At 49.0% G+C, this 23,246-nt stretch overlaps 1 protein-coding gene across 3 annotated transcripts in view; it reads left to right on the plus strand.

Moving 5' to 3' along the window:
• Positions 1-23,246, plus strand: part of ACVR1C (activin A receptor type 1C) — a 41,320-nt gene that overhangs the window by 7,630 nt on the left and 10,444 nt on the right. The window contains exons 2-8 of one of the 3 annotated variants that reach the window (XM_037398589.1): positions 5,601-5,831; positions 17,884-18,129; positions 20,500-20,730; positions 20,972-21,139; positions 21,693-21,849; positions 22,396-22,592; positions 22,826-22,956. In XM_037398589.1, the coding sequence (XP_037254486.1) occupies positions 5,601-5,831; positions 17,884-18,129; positions 20,500-20,730; positions 20,972-21,139; positions 21,693-21,849; positions 22,396-22,592; positions 22,826-22,956 (1,361 nt within the window). The remainder of the gene's footprint in view (positions 1-5,600; positions 5,832-17,883; positions 18,130-20,499; positions 20,731-20,971; positions 21,140-21,692; positions 21,850-22,395; positions 22,593-22,825; positions 22,957-23,246) is intronic. The other 2 variants (XM_037398591.1, XM_037398590.1) reach the window with 2 other exon arrangements.

The raw sequence follows: 23,246 nt of genomic DNA on the forward strand, positions 1-23,246 counted from the left end.
GCTAAAACTGGAGAACACCTGTTCCTTGTGGTCTCTACCTAAAAGCCACTTTCCTTGTGTATCTCACAATTTGTGAATCAGCTTCCCTGTCGCTGTGGTTGTCTGTTAGCTTCTCCTGTTCTTCACTTGGGTCTTGACAAGTGCCATGCTCCTCTTTGGAAGACAAGGGGAACCGGCCACCTCTGCCACACAACGTGTCCTTGCAACCGCTGTCCCCGCCAAAGGAAACCCACCGTGTGTCCTCCTGCTGCGCCCGTCCCTGTCCCTGCCTGGGGCTGTGCAGCCGGTCACAGCAGGAGGGATGTGCTCGTGGTCCCTATGGCGTGCGGTGCTCTGGGGAGGTTCGGGACTGGCTCAATGACTGCTGGAGAGTCACACGCTCAGAGAACTGTAACCGTTGGTAACCAAGTTTGGGCGCCTGACACAGCTCTCTGAGGCCATGGCATGTTTCACTTGTTCACTTTCTCCCAATTTCGCAATGAGAGAACGCAGCGTTTAAGGGAAATGGTGTTGTGCTTGAGTAAATGAAGGAGTCATGTTCATTATGGGATTGAAGAGTGCCTTATTTTGAAACGTAGGGAGCACATTTTCCTCCTGCCTCTTGGATCCTTTTCCCTTTAACTCCTTCACAATCACCTTTCTCCATGGCAGTGGAAGTCCCAGTGTTCCCCCTGCCGCAACAGCACATCGCTGGTGATTGATGGCAGGATGGTGATGGTTGGCAGGAGCCTCCCTGGGAACAGAGCTGGAGAAGGGTGATGTGCCCTCCCCGGGGAGGGGATAAGCTTTTCTTGTGGCATGGAGGGACTTGCAGAATTTCAGTCAATATTTGCAAATTCTTCCTCTTCCTTTGTGCTGCAGAATGGCTACTTGGGAGGGAAAGTGTGGTTCAAACGTGGTGTTGGCTTGAGCAGAGGGAGAGAGATGCAAAGTCTTTCGTCGTTGTGCTCTTATCCCTCTGGTCCGTAAATTAAGGAGACGGGTCTTGCCAGCTTCTCTGGGACAGCAGTGGAGGCAAATTAGAGCAGAACCTGTGTAGATGTGTAATGCGAAAGCTTGAAATGCATTGCCAGCAATTGTAGCCTGTGAGATCATAGAACTGATGTGGGCAGCTTTTTCCATAAAAAGCAAAGGGCAATAGAGGAAGTTGTCACGAATGAACTGGAGCAGCACTGAGACATGCCTGGTGGGATCAGCATGGCTAAGTTGCAAATTCTGTCAAGTGCTGTGTCCCTGAGGATGTCAGTGGGAACGGTGATCCAGGCTCAGCAGAGTTCAAGAGGCTGTACAGTGTCTGTGAGGGCAGTACAGGGATGTGACACCGTCTGGGAGCTGATGGGGTTTGTCATCTGCCCCTCTTCAGCAGGACTGGGAGCAGGAAAGGTGTGCATCTTCCAAGGGCACATTCACAAGGGTCCAGGCTCCTCTTCTGGTTCCACTGAGGTGAGGCATCTGAAATAGCATGGTTGCAAGAAAATCATACTTTGTGGTAACATTTTAAGATCCTCTTTCTGCTCTGTTAACAAAGCATTCTTGATGTATGAGGAAGCATTGGAATGCTTGGAAGTGAGGTCGAGTTCTTGAATCTGTTTTGAGTGTTCTGTCCCTTTTTCTGTGGGAGAAATTAGTAACACAAGTAGATTTCTGGGGAACCTTGGGATTCTGTTTTTGTGGAATTATATTTAAAAGGGGTCTATGTACATCTTCTGGGAAGTGAGAGTCTTGTCCTGTCCACAGCTCAAAACTCAATCTTGTCTTAGATTGAGATTTAGCCACGTTGTTGTCTGGGGTTTTGGGGGGGGGGGGGGGGGCTGTTGTTTGTTTTTGGTGGTGGTGGTGCTTTTTTCTCCTGTGTCAGGGCAGCATTTACCCCTGGGTGAGCAATGGCAGAAGCCACAACACTAGGGAAATCTGAAATACGAGGCTGAAGCCTGGGCCAAGGGATGGGGGACGAGTCTGGTAGAGCTGGGATAGAGAGGCTGTGGGGGCTAATGCTGCAGCCGGCACCCCCATAGGAAAGAAAGCAGGACTGCGAGCAGGGGAGTGACGCAGGGAGCGGGTGAAGGAGGAGACGTGTGGACTGGAAGGGTGAGTTGGTTTGGGTTTGGGAGCTGGTGGGGTGTAAATGGTGAGTGGGAGCCCCTTGGGAGGAGGGTGCGTGGGTGGAACAGAGGGGGGCTGTGGGCACTCCTGGGCAGAGCTCCTGGGAGGAGGCGGTGGTGGGAGTCTGGAGCTGCCTAACCATGAGGGGATGGGAGCTGGGACAGGGTGAGAGTCAGGACTGGAGTAGGACAGCAGGAAGGAGCTGGGTTGAGCAGCACAGGCTGAAGGCTTTGTACCTGCTGGGGATACTCAGTGGTTCTCAGCTTTTTAAAAAGGAATGATTTTAAAAGGACCAGTTTGAGCGTGGTAGGAAAAACACACATTAAATTTCCTTTTTAGGATGTAATGGCTTTGGGTGTGGACAAGTTTTTCTCCCTGTGCCCTTCCCCCTCTTCCAAACTGAACGTAGTGTTCCCATCAGGAGCTTGTGTGCCTGTCTGGCGTTGAGTTCTGTGAGCTCAGTTTTTTCTGAAAGAGAAGTGGGAATGCTTGTCGAGCTGTCTTGGCCTCCAGGACTTTCTAGTCTCCAGTGGGCATGAAAATTCTCTGGGGGTATTGAGTTCAACTTTGCTCCCATCCCTGCTCCTCCCAGCTTGTCATCAGGTGGCTGAACGCATTCACTTTCAGAAGCAATGATAACACAGCTGGGTTGTATTGAGAATTGTGACCAAAACTTCACTTCTCTTTGCTGTTCTTTGCATAATGGCTTCTCACAGAAACAGCTCTGTCGGGAACAGGGCTGATGTCCATGGGTCTGTGAACTTCCAGTTGTGGGCAGTAGATGGGACAAGTTGGTTTCAAGCAAAACACTTGGAACTAAAAGGAGAAATGGGGTTAGAGTCTTGTTGTCAGTGATGTAGAAAGAATAAAGGACATCCGTTGGGGTAAAACACTCTGCTTACAACAGTAGGAAATATGGGTCTTCAAGCAGTGGCAGCCCTTGCTTTCCGGGGCAAGCAAGCTGGCTGCCAGGCTTGCCCACCAGCGTGACTTCCAGCCAGCTCTGGTTCCAAACAGACTCGAGGTGGTGCCAGGCCCCGTTTATTCTGGAATTAAGTGGCTGCCTTCGCTTGGTCATGGTGAGGTTACAGTGTGCCTTGGTCAGGCTTTCCTCACCCTGTGTTTGCGGTGCCCAGGGCAATATCCTTGGAGCTGCGCGGGACTTGCTGCGGCAGTTTTGATCAGCTCCTCTCTCGAACAATCTGTGAAATACCAGATTATGGATAAAAAACCATCAGTTATCTGCTGTGGATGATAGCGTAAAGACCATTTTTTATTTTTAGGCTGTGAGAAGGGGGAAGAAAACAGCATGATGACATGTTGGAAAACGCTGAAGACTCTACAACAGCCTCATATTCGTTCCCTCAAGTAATGCTTTTATTTTGCAGTGTTGGTGGTGACGCGTCTGTTTTTCTGCTGCTCAATGTCTTATTTACTGGGATGGGATGAGCCTTGCTCCTGGCATCTCTCCTAGGACTACGGTAATGTCTTTAAGGAAGAGAATCACCTGTGCTGTGGCTGTGTGATTGATGGTGCTTGCTCGCCATACCGAGAGAAAGCCAGAGCAGGCAGACAGCGATATGGTTCCTAGCGTACCCTGCATCCAGGATAAACACGAACATATGGTGCCAGCGAAGTTTGTTGCGGGCCTGAGCTGAAGATAAACACTACAAGCTGTTATTTCAGAAGGGTAGCACAGGATGAAGATTGTTGTAAAGAAAAACAAATAGTGCCACAGAAACAGAAAATCAGATTTGTGCTGACGTTTGTCAGGGCTCCTCCGCTCCTCTGGAGATGGTGGGAGATGGGTCCCTGCGGCCACTGCCACGGGGCGAGTGCTGCCACAGCCGTCACTCGGCTGAGGTGCGATGCAGCGCGCTGAGCGCCGCGATGTTCTCGTGCGAACCGGCCTCTTGCTGCTCGCCAGCTGGCAATGACGGCAGAGGCTGGTTTAGGTGCCGGTTTGATAAAGGTGTTGGGGAGGGAGAGGCAGCCGCTGCTGGGGTACACTGGCTTCTCAGGGCTGGCTAGTGAGCGCGGGGAAGCTTTCCTCTTCCTGGTGGCCATCCTCATCCCCTCGTGGTTTTACTTTTTGGATGTCTATTAAATTTAAGTAAAAGAAACAGCCTCCCCCTGCCCAATTCCCAAAGGGACAGCATGGATTTGTAGATAAAATTACTTTTTTTTTTATTTTTAAAATAAAAATACCCTGGCACCTGTAGGTAGAGCAGGGTTCAATCTTGCAGAGGTGTAAGTGACCCAGGAAGGTGCACAGAAAGCATTTTGGGGACCCTGTGGTAGGATAAGGATGGTTTAAGTCAATAGTTGAAGAGATCAAGTCTCCGTACTCTAAAATGGGGTGACTTTTTTATTTATAGTTTTTAACAGAAACAAAATCATCATATAAAGTGCACTTAAGGAAGAGTTTCCTGTAGAAATGGTGCTCAGCCTGAGGTTAAGATGTCTTGGTTATTGTGTTACTGCTAATGTGGGCTCTTAAACTTGGCATGAAGCGAGCGAAAACTATTCCTTGTGAAACAGGTGAAGAAAAACAAGGAAGCCAAAATAATTTATGGTCAACATCTGGTGTTTCACTGAGGTGATGTAGCTTTGGTTTCCCCCTCATCTTCCAAGCATCGGTAAAGCCTGAGAATGCACTCGTTATTAAAATGTGTTTCTATTTGATGTGGTAAAATGTGAAGGTATGGTTAAAAACCTGCGGTACTTAAAAAACATCAAACTTTTGCACCAGAAGAAATTGGGCAGCTGTTTGTGTGCTGGAAAAAGGAAGACATGGGGAGGAAAAATCCAGTTACTGCTGTCCATGGGCTGCCTGTGGGCTGTTGGGTGGTGTGTGTCAGGACTTTGCATCATGGTGATGCACAGGCTGGTTGCCCTCACCCCATCGGCTCTGGCAAGACATGCCATTGCCAGCGTGGGGTGGGCGGTTGGCACCGGTGAGGGGGGGCCGTGTTTTGGTATGCCAGCACAGCTCCATGAACAGCAGCTGCTGATATTACTTAAGCTTCGGTACCTAGTAAACATAGCTGTGTGTAAGTACATACCTCGGGAGGGAGCACATGCCCGTGTGTGTGGTGGGCACTGTCTGAGGTGGTGCCTGGTGGCTGTGGGAGCTGAGGACGTGCACCTGGAGACGTGAACCTCCGTCCCCCCGGCCAGGCAAAGGGCGGCTTCCACAGGTGCTTCTCTTTGGGGTGGCCGGTCTTCTCTACCGCGCAAGGTAGATGCTGTCACCTCCCTCTGACCAAGGACCGCGCGGTTCATCTGTGGGTGTTGGGGATCTGTGCTGTCAGGGGCCTCCCAGGACCAGCTTCCTCCTGCAGCCCAGGAGCCCACTCACCAGCATGGGACCTGCGCCGGAGCTCCGCAGGGTGCCGGGGCTGAATGGGCTAGCCTTGGCCAGCAGGCACAGTTGCCATGGGAGGGGGTCTGTCTTCCCAGGGTCTTCTTATAAAAGCTGGAAACCTCTTTTTCAGGTCTCAAGTGCGTGTGCCAGCTGTGCGAGCACACCAACTTCACCTGCCAGACGGAGGGTGCCTGCTGGGCTTCGGTGATGCTGACCAACGGGCGGGAAGAGGTCATCAAGTCCTGCGTCTCCCTCCCGGAGCTGAACGCACAGGTCTTCTGCCACAGTTCCAAGAACATCACGAAGACCGAGTGCTGCTACACCGACTTCTGCAACAACATCACCCTCCGCCTGCCTGTTGGTAAGTGCCGCCCAAGTGCAAAACCCTGTTCAAACGCTTGTGTGACAGCTTGAGGGTGCAGAAATACCGTGCAGAGGACGCAGCCGTCTGTGAGAGCCAGCTAATGGGGATTTTAAAGACGGCCTGTAAAACAGTAGCTGTCTTTTTCCTCAGCTTGCTTCAGACAGGAAAATCTAAACTGCAGCTCTGTTTGGGGAAGAGTGAATTTCTGGCGTCTCCTAAAGATGTTCCAAATGCTGTCTTTGATACCCCACAAGGCATTAACCATGAAGATGAAAGGAAATGTTTGAAGGAAACCGACTTGTAACCTCACAAATTTTATGGGTTTGAATATCTTAAGGGAGCTTGTGGTTTGAATTGGCATTACTTTAGATGATATCTGATGTACTGGGGGCTTGCTGTGGGGCATGGGTCAGCAATGTGTAGCAGCTGTGAACGGGCAGTTGTGGGGTGCTGAGAGCTGTTACCTACTGCATCACAAGGAAATAATCACCTAAAGAAGAGAAAAGCCTTGCAGTGGCTGGAGTTTTACTGTCTCAAACATCTCTGCACACAGTTTTGAAGGACCTGCTTTGGTTGGCTCAGGTGAGAATTCAGAGAGGTTTGGGAAGGCGGGCAGGCAGTTGTAGGTGTTGACTGTGAATTGTGTATGGGAAATGCACCCCCGTGTCTTCGGGCAGACAAGCGTCTGGGTTGGTGGTGAGGTCTGACCCATGATGGGGCAGTCCCCCAGCATGTGAGGAGCTGCTCTCCTCATTGTCCTCGGTCAGTCTGTGTCACTGAGTGCCATGTCTTTGTGGTCTGGAGTGACAAGTGCTTACTGCAGCTTCTGTCGGCACACCTGTGTGTTGGAAGCAAGGGGTCTGCAGTGGCTCCACGGTGGGCAGGAGCACAGGTGGGTCCTCTCTGTTCCTACGTGCTGTATGACCTGTGTCATCATCCGCTGGGGGTGAGAGGACACAAAGTCATTGCTGGGCGATGTCTTTGGCTGATGCTGTTGCAGCAATCTTGTTACTCTCTCTTGATCATCAGGGTCCTGCAGTTCATTTTAGCAGCTTGTAAGGCAGCTTTTGGTGTCAGGTCGGTATCATTGATTCTTACCCAGCAGGGATGAGAAAGTGTAAGATTCCTGGTCCCAATTAGAGGGTGGAAAAAGATTTGCAGTTCCAGGAGCTCTGTGTATTACACAGCTGGTGCAGTTCTTGAGTCGTGCTAGACTCAAAATTGTGTAATGAAGTTGATTCAGTGTGCTTTTTTTAAAAAAAATAAATATTTATACTATTTTCAGATTTACTTATTTGACTTCTCTTTCCAAGATTTGTGTTTAATCCAGGCTTTTTTTTGAGAAAGCTGTAAAATACACTACTTTATCAGATTATAACTTTTTATAGACTTACACTGAGAGATGTTACAGGTAAGAAAGATGCACATTAATCCATGATTTACAATTATAACTTGCATTTAAGCTGCTGTCGTATAGTACTTCACAGAATTTAAAAGGCTGTTACTGGAAGCACTTGTTATATCGTGTAAGATGCAGGAGGGCAGACAGTGTGGTGCTTGCTGTGGTAGCCGTGGGGACCGTCATCTCCTGGGGCAGACAGGCAGATGCTGGATGCTGCTGGAGGAAGGTCTTTTGCCACTCGCTGCTCCGGAGGAGCCAGCCTGGGCAGAAGCCTGGCAGCTGGGAGGGCTGACCCCCGTATGCAATCTTGCCTGTCGTGTGGGGCAGGAGTAAGGATTGTTTAAGTGTTTTTCTTTCAGTTGACAACAGAAGGGAGATACTAATAGTGGTCATGCTCTAGAAATGTAGAAATAAAATACCACGGGTTTTTGGTTGGTTGGATTTTTTTAAATAATTTTTGTTTTTTTTTTCAAGTTGGGATGCTAGACTCTTTGGAGAGTACTGCTGTTTATGGAGGAGTGGTGGAGGCATGTCAGTCGTCCCAGTGCTTGAACTGGTAGTTGCAAACCCTCTGTTTTCATATTTCAGTACCAGAGAAAATTACTTAATTTTTAGCCTGAGCCCTTTGCTCTAAACATTTGGGAGAATTCACATTAGTCAAAAATTTAGCAGTGCTAATTTTATTTGTTTGTTGGTCTTCCCTGACAGCCCTTCTTCACATAATTTGCAGTGTAGGACAGCTTCATTTGGGCTCCAGTAAAAGGGAACTTTTGAAGGGGCATTGCCAAGTGTGTAGGCGAGGAGCTGGGCTGCGCGAGCCGGGGCTGTCCCACGCCGCCTCTGCAGCACCTGTGCCCTTTGCCTTGAGAGGTTTCGGGCTGGAGGTCTACCTGCCGTGCCAGCGATGGGCTCTGCCATGGGGAAAACCAGTTTGAATGCCATTGCCTGGGCTGCCTGTGTGCATTCCTGGGCTTAGGAAATGGCTGTTTCCAAAGTGAGGTTTTAGGCAGCCCCTTGCTCAGCTTGCATTTTTTTCTTCTTTCACTTCTGTTCGTATATGGCACTTGGCAATCCAAATCTGGATCTTGGGTTTGTCTCTGACTGAGGGCAAGAAATTTAAAGTGAAGGCACCATAGCGAGTAACCAGCATGGGACCTCTCAGCTGGCCTGACAGAACATGGAGGCACTTCTAGGTTTAGAAATTAGTCTGCTACTGATGCTGTAAAGGCTTTTGTTCCCACCCCTGGGTATGGGCTAAGCTGGGGTTCACACCGCTGGGACGTGCTGTGCTGGGACTGTGCTGGTGCAAGGCTGCAGGTGGGATTGCTTGGCCCTGGGGTCCATGTGTATTGTCACCTCTTCCTCCTGCAAGTCACTGCGTACCATTGTATGGCTTGTCTCATGTTGGTTGCCTGTCCCTTGTCAGCCATGGTGGGTAACTAAGTAAGATGCTGGGTAGTTAATGCCGACCTTAGCATGCAGGCGCTCTGGTCTTTAAAATGTACCTACTTTGTCAAGGTACTTATTTAAGGCAGCCCACCTCCCGCCAGCCCCTCTCAACTGAGTACTAGTGCATGCCGTTTGACACTTGGTACAGGCATCTTGATATGGAAGTTCCATCCATCTGTCCATCCACCTATCTATCCATCCCCATTGTGCAGAGTCTAGTCAAAAAGCAGAGAGCGTGCAGATATGAAAAGCTTGTCTTTAGGCAGGAGTGAATCTCATGGAGAAGAAGCCTTGAGAAGGTCCACCATGGTGCACATCCCTGACAGGTGAGGCAGGAATGTTGGCAGGCTCTTCCCTCCTGGTTACTGCAGCCGCATCCAGCCGGGGACACAAGCATCTCCTTTGGCTCTTCTTCGTGCCAACCTGCTTCAGCTCCCCTGTGTGTTAATTACCAAGGGCTTGTTGTAAATGCATCAAGAATGGCTGGAAAATAAACAAATGGCTTACAGCATGAGGATTTCTGAGGGCAGAAAGCAATTTGTGTGTTGTGATTGCCTGTGCATGAATTTCTGTGGTAAAACTGTAGATGGCATTGCATCATTGCATGCCTCGGTCAGCGGCGGAGCTCGTGTTGCTGTGCCTTGTGCGAGAGGAGTTGCTCTTGTCTTGAGTTGTTATTTTTACAATGTCTGAAAATACACATATTTAAGGACCGAGTCAACCTGGACATCTGCTTTTTATGTAGATGCGGTGCTGAGGGACATGGGTTGGTGGTGGGCTTGGCAGTGCTGGGTCAACAGTTGGACTCGAAGGTCTTAAAGGTCTTTTCCAACCTAAATGAGTCTGTGGTTCTTGTTGGCAGGAATTTCATGGTAGTGTTCTGCGTTAACAGGTGTTAAGTTTCAAAGTGCAGCATGAGTTTGCACTAATTGGGGTTTTTCTGTGTTACCTTGATGAATTATTTTCCAGGTTTCTACCATTTTATCTGGGATACTTTCAGCCCCGGCAGGTGACTTGAGGTGACCTTTTGCTGTCAGTGGGGTGTCACAACAGGGCTGCAGAAGGCGACCCGCATGCAGCATCCTCGATGGACCTTTCTGTGCTCTCGCTGTGTGAGAAATGGCCTCGGTGCACCTCAGCGTGTAACGGGCTATTCTGAGGTGTTGCTAATAAGATCCAGAAGACTTCTTCCAGTTGTAGACTTGCATCTCACAGGATTTTCAGGCTGTGTTTCAGAGATGGAAGATGGCACTTGTGATCTCTGCCCCCACCCCACGCATGAGCGGAATTTACCCCCCTCACAAGCCTGTTCGCGATGACAGACCTTTACCTACAGCCCTGCAGAAGACTGCCGGTGCTTCTTAGAAGCCGATGCTTGCATTTGGTTATGGTAGAGGGTGGTGTTTGGCCCCACAAAGGGTAAGCACAGGCTGGGGAACTTGTTTCCCATGCCTCCTCCAAAGCAGCAAAGTTGATGTTGGCTTCAGTTACCTCCTTAGGTGGAGGCGGTGACTCCGCAGCTGTTGAACCGGAGCCTGAAGGCTCAGGCGCTTTTTGTCTGTGACCAGACACAGTTAACAGGGCTTTCTTGAGTTCTGGTGTCCTTGTCTGCATGTTTGTAGATGTGTGGGGAGAAGTTTGCGCTGCTACTCATTCTAACCTCTCCATCTCGACACACCCCGTGATGCTGTGTATTAAGTCTCCACCTTTACAGATGCTGAAAATTGAGGCTGGATGGGTGCAGGTGGCTTTGAAATTTGTCACAAGATTCTGGGCTTTCTGACCAGGCTGCTGTCAGAGGCTGGCTGAAGAAAATGTCAGCCTCTCAGAGAAAGAAACATGGGGATGTGTTCGGTGTGTGCAGCCACATGTCTGTGAGTTGGTGGGAAACTGCAGCGCAGCAAAGAATTCTCTGGTTTTAGGTTTTTTCCTTCAAAAGTAGCTCCGTCATTCCAGCAAAAGGCAACGCGCAGCAAGCATGGTCTCCTCTCTGCTCTGTCTTGGGTGACCTGGCACAGCAGCATCTCTAGAACTTAAGATAAAAAGCATATGACTTCTGTTCTGTATTTGCATAATGGAAAATGAGTCAGAGGAGGAAAGAGGCTTTATGCAACAAGATTAAGTTAATAGTGGGATTAACAAACTGTATAATAAGTAACTTCCCAGCTCTCTTCTTCATTCCTATAGCCCGAACTGTACAAAGGCACAAATGGCCCTCATATCACCTACAGTGGCACATGCTAGGATCAAAGAAAGCGAAATATAATAGAATTCCGAAGATAAAAATCCCCCGAGTGTATTCGTGTTGCCCAGAGAGACGAATCATACCAATGAGACTGTTGGACAAGATTCTCTTATTTTGTTAGTTTTCTTTTAATATTGTCTGTAGGTTTTGCATGAGCATGTAATTACTCTTCATTCCCTGGTTTCAAAATGCCTAAAGACATCAAAGCCCTTTTAGGAGAATGGTATGGAGGGATACGATAGCATTAAAGAAGTCAGACGCCACTGTGCAAAAAGTACTATAAGGTGCATATTAATGCAGAAAATGAGAAGAATCAGCCTTCAACCAATAACTTTCTGAATAAAACCCAGTGTTTGGATATAAATTGTATATTTATCGTTCCAGCTGTTTTCGGACCTTGAGAGCTGCCTCGGGCACTGGAGGGCTGGTGGGGGGGGTGCGGGCTGTGCCAGGGGGGGCGCAGGGCAAAGCTTCAGCTTTCCCTCACCTTTATTTTTGGCATTCCTTGTCTGTTACTGAACAGGATGAAAAGGTCTCTTGTTTTCTTGACACGGTCTCGATCCAGGAGAAGAGTCAGAAGGAAGGTCTGTTCAATGAGTGAAAAACCACAATACTTCTCACTAACTTTCCTGAAATGTTATTGATGGATAGAATGATATTAATGGATAAAACCAGGGAGGACGGGGAATGGAACAAAGGAGGAAGAGGAGGGGAAATATTTTTATATATTTGTTTCTCTCTTCTGTGTGGCTGCTTTGTTGCCTCTTGACTGATGGTTTCTGAAAGCCACTGCTAGGGTTCAGTGGCCAATGTTAACGGTTTGTGTTACTGCTTTGTTGCAGAGTAGTACCAGTAACTTGATTTAGCTGAATGTTTTCTGTCTGTTTTTTTTAATGAAGAAAATGAGTGTCTGCTGTGGCCCAGGCAGCCTTGGGTGGAGGCCAGGACTCAAAAACAGAAGAAAAAAAAAAAAAGTGGAGAGGAAGAGCTGCTTGTGACCAAGCTCCACCGGGATCTAGTGCCTTCCAGCCTGCTAGGGGTGGGCTGAGCCTGGTCAGGGGGCTGTGGAGAAGATGTGATCACTGGGACATGCGTGGGCCAGTGTGAGAAGTGCTGCGGCCCAGGAACAGCTGGCCTGAACCCATCAGCCTCTAAAGGAGGGATGCTCCCTCTCTGGCTGCTGGCAGGTTAGCTGGCCGTGCCCCGGGACATGGGCTGTCAGCTGGGGCTGCTGTGGCACAGAGCAGCTCGGACACTGGAATGGCTGCGTGAGATGCACCAAACCTGTTCTGTTCCCCCTTCGTGCCGGTGCTGCTCAGTGCTGCAGCTCGGGGGATAATCCCCCAGCTGGGCTGGTATCCTGAGGTTCACCTCAACAACCCCCGCCCCAGGCAGAGCACCAGCCTGTCATAGCTGCTCAGTGGATGTCTTGTTTTGCAAGTATTTCACATACTTTGGTCCATCTTGGCCGTCCCAGATTTTGTGTTCTCTGGAGTGGCTGGTAGGAATACAGCTGTGCAAAGGGAAGGCAGGGGAGGGGGGAGCAGCAGTTCAGATAATGCATCCCTTTATCTCACAGCTGTATGCCTGGCACGTTTGCTTGAACTTCTGGATCCTTAAGCAGACCTTTCCCAGCTGATTTCCTAATGTCCTGAAAGGGGTGATGGGGTCTGTAGTCATGGTGGAAGCTGGAGAAACTTTTAGACTCTAGTCCAAATTGTGCGTTTTTGAAGTTGTCTATTCTGTATGTCTGACTAGAGCCCCCATTAGATGCAATAGATTTTCTTACTGTGTTGGAAAGAAGACATAATTTTTTGCCGCTGTGTAGCTTAGGAACTTAAACATGTATAGTTCAGGGCTTTTAGAAGTCTTATGGTGCCCATTATATGTCAAAAGCAAGGCAAACGTCATGCGTGAGAATGTTTTTTCCCTTGGAGGGGGAAAAAACACACCTTCCTTTTTTTTTTTTTCTGCCTAAAAGTACTGTTTTGTTTACACAACTTGGACCGTAACTATGCCATATTGTGAAATTGCTAAATATTGCCAGATGTGCTATTTTTGTTTCATACATGGCAACATGTCTTCAGCTTCTATTCTTGATTAGTAAGTCATTGAAGAGAACATTTGAAATCAGATTGCAAAATGTTGGGATTAATGGTGTTGATTTGACGGTTTTAGGTACTCATGAGGGATTTTCTTATTTCCCAAAGGGTTTAACATTGCACAACTGCCGTAAACATTACCACACTCATCTGGTGATGTCACCTTTAATTGCTGTTTGTGCCTTGCGTGTCATGTGTTTTGCACTTGCACTGCTTGTCACTCCTGCCACGTGCGGTTCGTGCTGCAGGAAGCACCGCGGGTCCCTGGGGGGTCAGGGATGGGCACGGCTGCCGTCCTGGCTGCAGGATGCCATGCTGCAAGGGCTGGGGACAGAAGGTGGCCTGCCACCAGCCGTACAGCGGACAGCAGCCTCCCGCACGTGCTCCCTGAAGAACCAGAAAGGGTCTGAGTAGCTACCACCAGCCTCGATAGCACTTTGTGGTACAACCAGGAGCCTACAGGATGACAGAGGAGTTTTCTGGATGACTCCTTCCAAGAAACTTCTCTAGACAGTCAGGACCTCATCATTTGTCAGGAACTCGGTGGAGACTCCGTGCAAACTGGCCCACATGCCTCCACTTCCAGTCCCGCGGCTAACTTGCCTTCTGCACTTGAGCTCTCTCAACTCAGCAGCATCTCAGAGGAGACCTGTAAGAATCACTGAGCTTGGTTTTACTTTGAACAGCTGTCACTGCATAAGTCATAGAGCTGGCATCTGTCTGTATTCCTGATGCTGGGTGTCACCGTCCTGAGTGGGTGTGAGAGTGTCTTTGAATTTTGCTTCTGCTTTGCTCTCAGTCTCGCTCTCCATCCCCCAGAACAGTGGGGGGGGGTGAGCTCACGAGCCTGTTATGCTTGCTGTGTCCCTGCTAGACCGGCTGCTTTCTCCAGCCTGCCCCGCTGCTCGCCTGGCTCCCAGAATGTCCTGTGGGGGGGAAATTGCTCTACAAATTAAATTCTATTGCAGTTCTCTCACAAAGCCTGCTCTGCAGTGTTCTGACGATACAAGCTGTGCTCATACACGTTTTCAGTAAAACTGTATCAGATCGCTTTTCTCTTAATTTAACTGCAATTTTTGCAGACTTTTTTTCCTGATAAGATTGGTTTTGTTGCTTTTTTGAAAGATCATCTACGCATTTTTTGTGAGCCCCTTAAAATTCTGCTATAAAACCTGTTTCAGTGATTTACAGTGTATAGAGTGCTGCAAGTTACAAATTACCACGTCCCAAAAGCCTAACCCACACTGTTGTCTCAATTTTGTTGGCAAAACTAGGAACTGAACCTGGGTTTGTAGAATGTATGACAAGGTAGTGCAGACATAGCCAGTGTAGTAAATGCGGCTTTAATATTAAAAACCCTTCAAAAATGGGTACTTACTTCTGAGTTCATTGTGAGTCAGGAGCATGTCCTGCAAGGGAAAGAGCACTTGTGGAAATGCACATTCCTGCACTTGCCATGCTCCACACCTCAATTCTTCATGCTCGCTGTCATCACTGGGTCACGCTCTCAGCTGTCAGTCTGAAATCACGGCCTGTGCTATCTCTCCGAGCACAGGGTGAGGCGTTACTGCAGCGGTGGGATGGGCAGCTTGTTCAGGAGCTTTAGCGAAGAAAAGCTGAGCAAAGCAATTTATTGTGCCCCAAGCAAACCTGACTTTTCCCTTCTTTGAAGTACTGCTGGAGCCGCTTTGCAGTTTCAGGCGATCCTGGAAGGGTTTATGTATATTTATAATTTTAAGATAAAAAGAAAGCCAGCAGTAACTATTACTCTTCTTTTGCCTACACAGGTTTGCCACCTGTAACATCCAGACTGCAAGGGAGCAGGCTTGAAAGTAAAGAAAAAGTGGAGACTGTCAATAAGTTTGCTTCTGGAAAGAGTGGTGCTCTGGAATGGAAGGAGCTGTTGAAAAAAGAGGAGAGGAGCTGGTGGGACTGGGAGGGGGATACAAGCCAGCAGGGAGGGTGCATGGCTAGAAGGGACTGCTGTCACCCGGCAGAGACTGCGTGCTGGTGAAGTGATGTGGGCGCGTGGCAAGGCTCACGGGCACAAGCAGGAGATGCAGGGAAGGATGTTCTGCCAGGACCACTGCTTGCTCTCTGACTGCCTGTCGGTGTTCAGCACAGGGCTCAAGGTCTGTGGCTGCTGGGGGTGAGTATTTTCCAGCAGGACTGCTTGTCACTGCTGCTCTCAGCAGGAGAGCCGCTGCTTCGGTCAGGGTGCCAAGCTCCCGCGCCTGTCTGCAAAGACACCCTCTGGAGTCTCTCCTCCCGCTGGCTCGGTTGCTGCTGTTCAAACCTTCCTGATTATTTTCCTTTTGATGTTGTTTGCGCTGGCCTAAGAAGAATGAAGTTTTATGTTTTGCTCATTTCACGTTATGTTGTTGTTCGGCAGCTGGTGGGAAGAACTGGCATTTTATAGTAAGTATCTTGCACACATTTGCCTTTACCAGCCACTGCCAATAGATAACGAATATGCTTAGATCTGCGGGAGATGGATTTGGGCAATGTGCTGGAAGTGATGTATTTTGAACAGCTGGGGGACAGCTCGTTACCCCAACAGCTGTCCTGCAGCGCGGCAGCCCTCCTCTGCAGCCTTCAGCGGGCTCGCAGCCTGCGCTCGGTGCGGTGGGAGCCTGGCCACGGCGCCAGAGGGGCTGCGGGAGGGGATGTGTGATACGTACTTACCGCACTTTGTACCTGCGTCAGGGGAATCTGTGCCATGTAAGACAGCAGCTTAGGAAATGGCAGTGTGTCATCGGTGAACAAGCAGCAGTTGCAGGGAGGAATCCTGCTTGCAAATCCTTTTACAAATCCACCGGCTGACCCTGGAGTGTCCCGTTGAAGGTCTGTTAAATGAAAAGCCCTTGGGCAAGGTGCAAATGTTCGTTTTCAGAACCATTTGAGTTGTGCACTGCGAACAGACATGGGCCCTTCTGTTGTTACCATTTGGTTTGTTTTCTTTCTCACTTTAATTAAAGTGCATGGTGCTGGAACGTAAGGAAGAGAAGAAAAAGGAACAAGTTAACTTTGCGCAGCAGGCTTGTACCTGGCGCTTCTGAATGTTGAAGTGCGTGGCTTGATAAGGCCTTTTGAAGAAGAAGAGGTTCTATTGTGCTATTACCTGGAGGAAAGCAACAGTTCGTGCTGAGGGCTGTCAGGCTGCTTCTGCTGAGACCCCAGCTCACTGGGTGATGTGGAGTCTCAGTTATTCTCAAAATTCAGATTACAGTATTCACGTTGCTTAACGTTTGCCTGAAGGGAGAGAGGGGCTTTTTGCTTGCTAGAACAGCTAAAAGGGATGACTTTGCGTGGTGTGGCGTTCATGATTCTTAAATTTTCTGTAGCCTGTAGATCCACCGTTTGGTACTCGTGATTCTGGTGAGGGGGGTTTTGGGGTTGTGTTTCTGTTTTGTTGTATTTTTAGGAGGGGAGGTGGTGGTTTTTGGTTGTTTTGGGTTTTGCTTTTGAGGGTTTTTTTTAAGCTTATTTACAATTTTTTGGCATTAAGATATTTGTGTGTGTGTGCAAATAAACACCTTAGTAATATGTTCCTATATCTTCTTGATACGTTGTTTTGGGTTTTGTTTTTTTTTTACCCCTGTAGTTTTAAAATGGAAAATTATGAAAGACAGTCCCATTTCTTGACCCTTGTGAAATACAGCTTCATGGACACAAGTTCCAAAAGTGTTCTGTTTTTGAAATCCTTTTAATGCCCATTTACTAGAACTTTGTATTCCCATATGCATTGTTAGGAAAGTTTTTTCCAAGGATTTTCAGCAGGGACAGCGCGCTGAGGAATTTATACACAAACTTTCAAGTGTGGGAAGGGCACTGTGCCCAGTGGCAGTGGATCCAGCAGGGTGTCTCTTGCTGAAGGCAGGTTACCCGCATGTGGAGCTGCCACCCATGCTACTGCGTGCAAAACGCAGGTTGCTGGCTGTGGGGGTGGTGGGCACGCTGCGTAGCCTCTGCAGCGGGTGACATCTTGGTCGCGATCCTGCAGTGAGCTTGCTGGTCCTGTCTCGTGATCTTCTGCTGTGGGGAGATGGGGGATCAGCTGACTGCAGACGAATGGTGTTTTGCCAATGCAAACAGATTAAAACGGCATACTCTGTAGGGTTCCAGCTGTGTTTTTGGAAATAGGATTGCAAGGAAAGGTCCTTCATGTGTTTGCGGGCTTGTACTGAGAGGTGGGGTGGGTCTACGTGGAGAATCATAGAACCATAGAATTGTTTGGGTTGGAAAAGACCCTTGAGATCATCACATCCAACCATTAACCCAGCACTGCCAAGCCCACCACTAAACCATGTCTCTCAGTGCTGCATCTACATATTTTTTAAACATCTCCAGGGATGGAGATTCCACCACCTCCCCGGGCAGCCTCTTCCAGTGCTTGAGAAGCTGGTGGCCAGGACACATTGTGCTGCGAGAAGTCTGTAGGTTTAGTATCAGATGAGTGGAGACATGACTGGACACTTCCCTGCAGGGAGGGGTCAGCATGTCCGAGGAGCTTTCCTGGGGGCAGGCATGGCGATGGTCTGTGTGGCTCCTTCCCTCCAGCTCTGCACCACTGGATGTCTCCGTGGTGCTTCCTTGAGCAGCTACTGGTGGGATGATCTGAGATGGTGGTGTTTGGTGGCGGTCACAGTGCCAACCTGAGGCCAAGCTACCTGCAAAAAAGGTGGTGGTGGGGGGAAAGACTCTAACTTAAGCAATGTGGTCTGTCTCGCTGCTGCTGGTCCCGGTCAGGATGAGTGTGGGAAATCATTACATCTTAACATGTTGTCACTCCACAGCCCTTCACTTACTGTCTTTTTCCCTCCACGCTGCTCTCCCTTGTGTCTTTCAAAGCAGCAGAGCCTCCCAGCAGAGCCGGCGCGGGAGCGGTGGTGCTGGCAGTGACGGTGGCGGTGCCGGTGTGTGTCCTGTCCCTGGCAGCCGTGCTGGTGGCGTGCAGCTGCCAGGGCCGGCGCTGCGCCCGCGGCAGGGCCAAGCAGCCCAACGTGGAGGAGCCCCTCTCTGAGTGCAACCTGGTGAGCTCCAGGAAGACACTGAAGGATCTCATCTACGACATGACGACCTCTGGCTCTGGCTCTGGTAGGTGGGGGCTGCCCTGCCCGCCACCCTCGCCTCAGTGTGCGGTTGCTTTGCAGGCAGCTTTCGCAGCAGACTTCCTTGATGCTTAAACCGAAGGCGAGCGTGCCGTCTTGCTTGTAGTGTGATGAAGAACGTCTCCTGCTGGGCATGGGGTGCCAGGGGACACTGGTGACAAGTTTTATGTCAGGGGAGGTTTTGTGCCGATGTGTTTGGCCACACCTTACGGCGGCAATAGGGCTTCGTTTGCTCCTTTTCCATCAAATCACAAAAGTTCAATTTTTTTTGTTTGACTGGAAGAGTTAAAAAAGCTAATTCAGAGGTCAGTTCCAGATGTGAAACAGAAGGTTGCTGGCTGATGTGGCACAGCTGGTAATAAAAGGCACTAATTTAACCGAGTGAGTCAGTATGCCACTCCTGGAATGTTTACAGTGGTGCCAAAATAACGTTACTCCAAATTCTTGTTCTGAGCAGAACACTTCTCAGTATTTTTCCCATTTCTGATACCCTATCTGCTCTGATGCCTCCATTGCTATTGGGAAGTTGTTAAATCAAATAGATGCAATTCAGAAATTCCAGCTCACCGGGGTGGTGGCCTGTCTGGTGTATACAGCCCAGCTTTCTGTAACTAGAACTTGAAAAATTTGTAAATCAGGCTTACTTTTATTTATAAGTGAGAAATGTATAAGTGCTGCTTAATTTCATTTACTCTGTTTCCCATGAACTACATACCTTTCAGGATTAATTTCTTGTACTTCCCCAGTGTTTTTTCACAGATGTGAGTAGGCTTTGCCTTGATTTACCCTGAAGTTTTAACTGTATGTGACATCCTTGAGCTAATATCAGGGCTTAGCTTGCGCAGGGCCGCAGCGGAGGCAGGCGGAGCCTGGTGGCACCCAGCAGCGCGTTCGCTCCCATTGCAGCCATGCAGTGCGTCCCACCGGCGAGGCTGGCAGCTGCAGGGTGCCAGGGCTCTGTCGGGGAGACCAGAGGGGAAATTTCAGTGCATTTGAGCAAGCTGGCCTTCAAACTAGAATTTTTCCTGTTGATTATTTTATTCTATTAAAAGCAAGGTTGCCTTGGTTTAAAAAATAAATAAATTGTTTTAACCCCCAAACAAAATACAGTATCAAAGCAAACAAGGCAGGTGTTTAGGGCTAGCAAAACAAAATGAATCTGTGATGATAATATTCTTTTTTTCTTTTTTTTTCTCTTTTTCTTCTCTCTTTCTTCTTCTCTTTCTTCTCTCTTCTCTCTTTCTTCTCTTTCTTCTTTTCGCTTTTTTCTTTTCTCGTTTTCTCATTTTGTTGTTTCCTCCTTTCTTTCCTTCCTTCTTTCTTTCTCCTTTCTCCTCTCTCCTTTCTTTTGCTTTTTCTTTTTTCTTACTTATTTTTCTTATTTTTCTTTCTAAATTTTTGAAATTCCAGCCAGAACCAATCAGCTAATTGATTGCAAAACAAAACCAAATTAAGTAGTTCAGGCTTGCTTTTCTAACTGATTTTTTACAAACTTTTTTAATGTTTATTTGGGATTAGGGAGGTAAGGTTTGGGGAAAGAAAGGTACCTGTCTCATATGGGTCTCCTGGCTTTGCTGGGAAATAACATACCCGTGTTGTGGTTGACTTGGAAGAGCAGGAGGGGAGGAGTGAGCCAGTTGCGGGCAGGGCTGGCAGCCGTGCCGTGCCGTGCCGTGGCAGAACCGGGGCTGCTGAGGACGCAGCAGACAATGCCCATCGCGGGGACTAGAGGGGCTGAGGGCCAGCCCTGGCGTTGCCGGTGACATGGTTATTGCATCTGTGGTGGCCTTTTAGACATCGGGCACAGCCAGTCTTTCTCGCTTTGTTAACAGAATAGCAAAGCTGGGCTTATTTGCCAGGCAGGCCACAGTCTGCACACCAGATTTTTAGACCTTTTCTGTTTCTACCCCCTTACCTGAAGGGTTTGTGGTTCCTGTGGTGACCCAGACTGGGTTATGGCCCTTGAAGGAATGTGTGGAGCTTATCCTCATTGCAAGGGGGGTGTCTGTGGCACCCTTCGGCACACTACCAGGTGCCAGGCTGGCTCCGGCATGCACCAAACCATGATGCCGGGTCGGGTCAGCCTGCAGGGTGCCGGTGGCAGGGAGGGATCGCACCCAGCTGGCTTCAGCACCGAGACTGTTCGTTGTACCTCGTGGCAGGCACGATGCACGGTCATCCTGCAAGTAACACTAGAAAGTATGATTTGGGGAGATTTTGGTTGGGAGAGGATTTTCCCTCGGTACTGTTTGAAAGCGAAGCCATGAGTATAGCTCACTGGAAAATGCCCCACACTGGGATTTGAAGATCACTCCTGAGCTACTTGCCAAATACCCATCTCTTCTCTTTACACTAGGTTTACCTCTGCTTGTACAAAGAACAATCGCAAGGACTATTGTCCTGCAGGAAATTGTAGGAAAAGGCCGATTTGGTGAAGTCTGGCGTGGAAAATGGTGTGGGGAAGATGTAGCTGTGAAAATCTTCTCCTCCAGAGATGAACGGTCCTGGTTTCGGGAGGCAGAGATTTATCAGACAGTGATGCTGAGACATGAAAACATCCTGGGCTTTATTGCAGCAGATAACAAGGGTATGCTGTGAGTTGCGTGTGTAATCCCTCGTGTCTGTCTCAGAACTGCTTTTGCTGCCGTTGCTCCCATCTGAAACACCAGTGGGACCCTGCAGCTGCCCTCTGCTCCTTCCCCGTGGGGCGGCCGGCAAGCTTATTCATTGGCATGCCTGAGCCAGATGCAAAATGGGGAAGGCTTATCCTGGCTAATTTATTTTGATTTTTTTTAATAAAGCTGAATAATCTTGCTTCCTCCGGGTAGATAATGGGACATGGACTCAGCTCTGGCTTGTCTCCGAGTACCACGAGCAAGGGTCCCTCTTCGACTACCTGAACAGAGGCACGGTGACGGTGGAGGGCATGGTCAAGCTGGCGCTGTCTGTGGCCAGCGGCCTGGCGCACCTGCACATGGAGATCGTCGGCACGCAAGGCAAGTGCTTCCCTCCTGCCTGCCCTTTGAGAATTTTGAGGAGTTATTTGGAAAAACGTTTATGGGTGACATGGTATATTAAAGCATTTTACAGACTGTTACACTGCAAGAAACAGTATTTTAAACTGCAAGAAACAGTATTTTAAACTGCAAGAGACACACGCTTGTAAGCGTGTGTGGTGCAATATAAACAGAGGAGTATCATCTCCCCACCGCCTGCGCCTCCTTCCACGTCTTTATGTGGATGCCCATGAGGGATGCTAAAGGTGAGCTCTAATGAAGGATTTTCTAAACGAATTTGGCGGGTGAACTTACACTATCTCTTTTTGTGTTTTATCCCTGAAATACAGACATTGGAACAAAAACGCCCTCGAGGTTTTGATGTTTTTTTTCTTTGATGGCATTTAGCAGAGCTTTTGTTGGTACAAAATAGGCTTCAATGTTTTTTTACAGGGTATAGTAACAAAGCTGAATAAAACTGATTTTGCTTCCTTGCTCGTCACATTGAAGTCCGTACTGTTGTTGTCAAAATTGATGGCACTTTTGTGAACAGGCAAGCCGGCAATTGCACACCGAGACCTGAAATCTAAAAACATCCTAGTGAAGAGGAACGAAAGCTGCGCCATTGCGGACCTGGGCCTGGCAGTGAAGCATGACTCGGTGCTGAACACCATCGACATTCCCCAGAACCCCAAGGTGGGGACGAGGAGGTGGGTGGGGGGCTGCCAATGGCTGCTCTCGGTCCTTTCCTCCACTGGTGACTTCCCCCTCTGCTTTTGGCATCAGCTGAGTGCTGGCAGCAGACCAAAGCCCATCATCCCTGCAGGGTGGGTGCAGGAGGTGGTTGCTAGCCCTGGACAGAGCGTGGCTCTGCGGCGTGGGCATCAGGTGTCCGTCACCCCATCGCTCCTGGTGCCGTGGGGACTCACAGTGACGTGCGTGGGTGTAGGCACCTGCGGCGCAGCTCTTCCCATCTGCCTGCCTGCCTCAGCCTAGCTGGTGGTAGCTGAGGGTGATGAATGAGCGGCAGCAACGTTGAGCTGGAGACGAGTGCCTTTAACAGAGGACGTGCTCAGTTTCTGCTGGCTGCCGATGAGGTTTGAGATGGCTTAGTTCAATACGAGTGCTTGCGCTGCGCAGTGTGAAGCGCTGCCTCAGACTTTCTCAGCGTTACATTTACCACCCAGGCCGAGTCTCTTGCTTTCACTCAGAATCACTGTCAAAAGGAGTGTCCCTTTTCCCTTTTTCCCAGTCAGACTGGCTGCTGCCTGGCCTCAGCACGCAGTGGCACAGCCATCGGTGTGGACTGACCTTTGTGTGCTCTCAAGGTACATGGCGCCTGAGATACTGGATGATGTGATGAACATGAGCATCTTCGAGTCCTTCAAGCGTGCGGACATGTACTCTCTGGGGCTAGTATACTGGGAGATAGCCCGAAGGTGCTCCGTTGGAGGTGAGGTTTCTGGCCATTTCATTTTGCCATCCAGACCACTTTTAGCTTAAATAAAACGAAAGTGCTCTCGGTTGTCTTGGCGGTATGTGGCGGCAGAAGGCTGTTGTGGAGCAGTTGTTCACAGTGGCCCCAGGTGTTCCTCTGTTCTCCCTCATCACCTGTAAAAGCAATTAGAGTTTATTCTGGAGCACTACTTTGGATTTTGTGTTACCTAAACAATAAATCTTTCCTAGGAATCACTGAGGAATACCAGTTGCCTTACTACGACGTTGTGCCTTCCGATCCTTCGATAGAAGATATGAGAAGGGTAGTTTGTGAGCAGAAGCTGAGACCAAGTATTCCAAACCAGTGGCAAAGCTGTGAGGTAAAAGCAGTTTTCCATTTTATTACAGAGCCTGTTGAAATTAACACAGACTTTTTCAGTGAGACAAAGGGGCCTTGGTGCCCAGCCTCTTCTGAATTTAAATGTGTTTCAGATGTCTAGCTCTTTTTCAGCTCCCAGACCAATACAGAGAAAACTCTTCTTAGCACCAAGCGCTGAACTCTCTCCAACGCAGCTCTTAATTCATATTGCCGCAGCAGAACCCTTGGAGAGCGCTGTGTTCTATCTCCCGGTATTGCGCTTCAAAAAAAGAAAAGCAAGAGGTAACAGTT

Source organism: Falco rusticolus, chromosome 8 (genome assembly GCF_015220075.1).
Source record: "Falco rusticolus isolate bFalRus1 chromosome 8, bFalRus1.pri, whole genome shotgun sequence".
Lineage (NCBI taxonomy): Eukaryota > Metazoa > Chordata > Aves > Falconiformes > Falconidae > Falco > Falco rusticolus.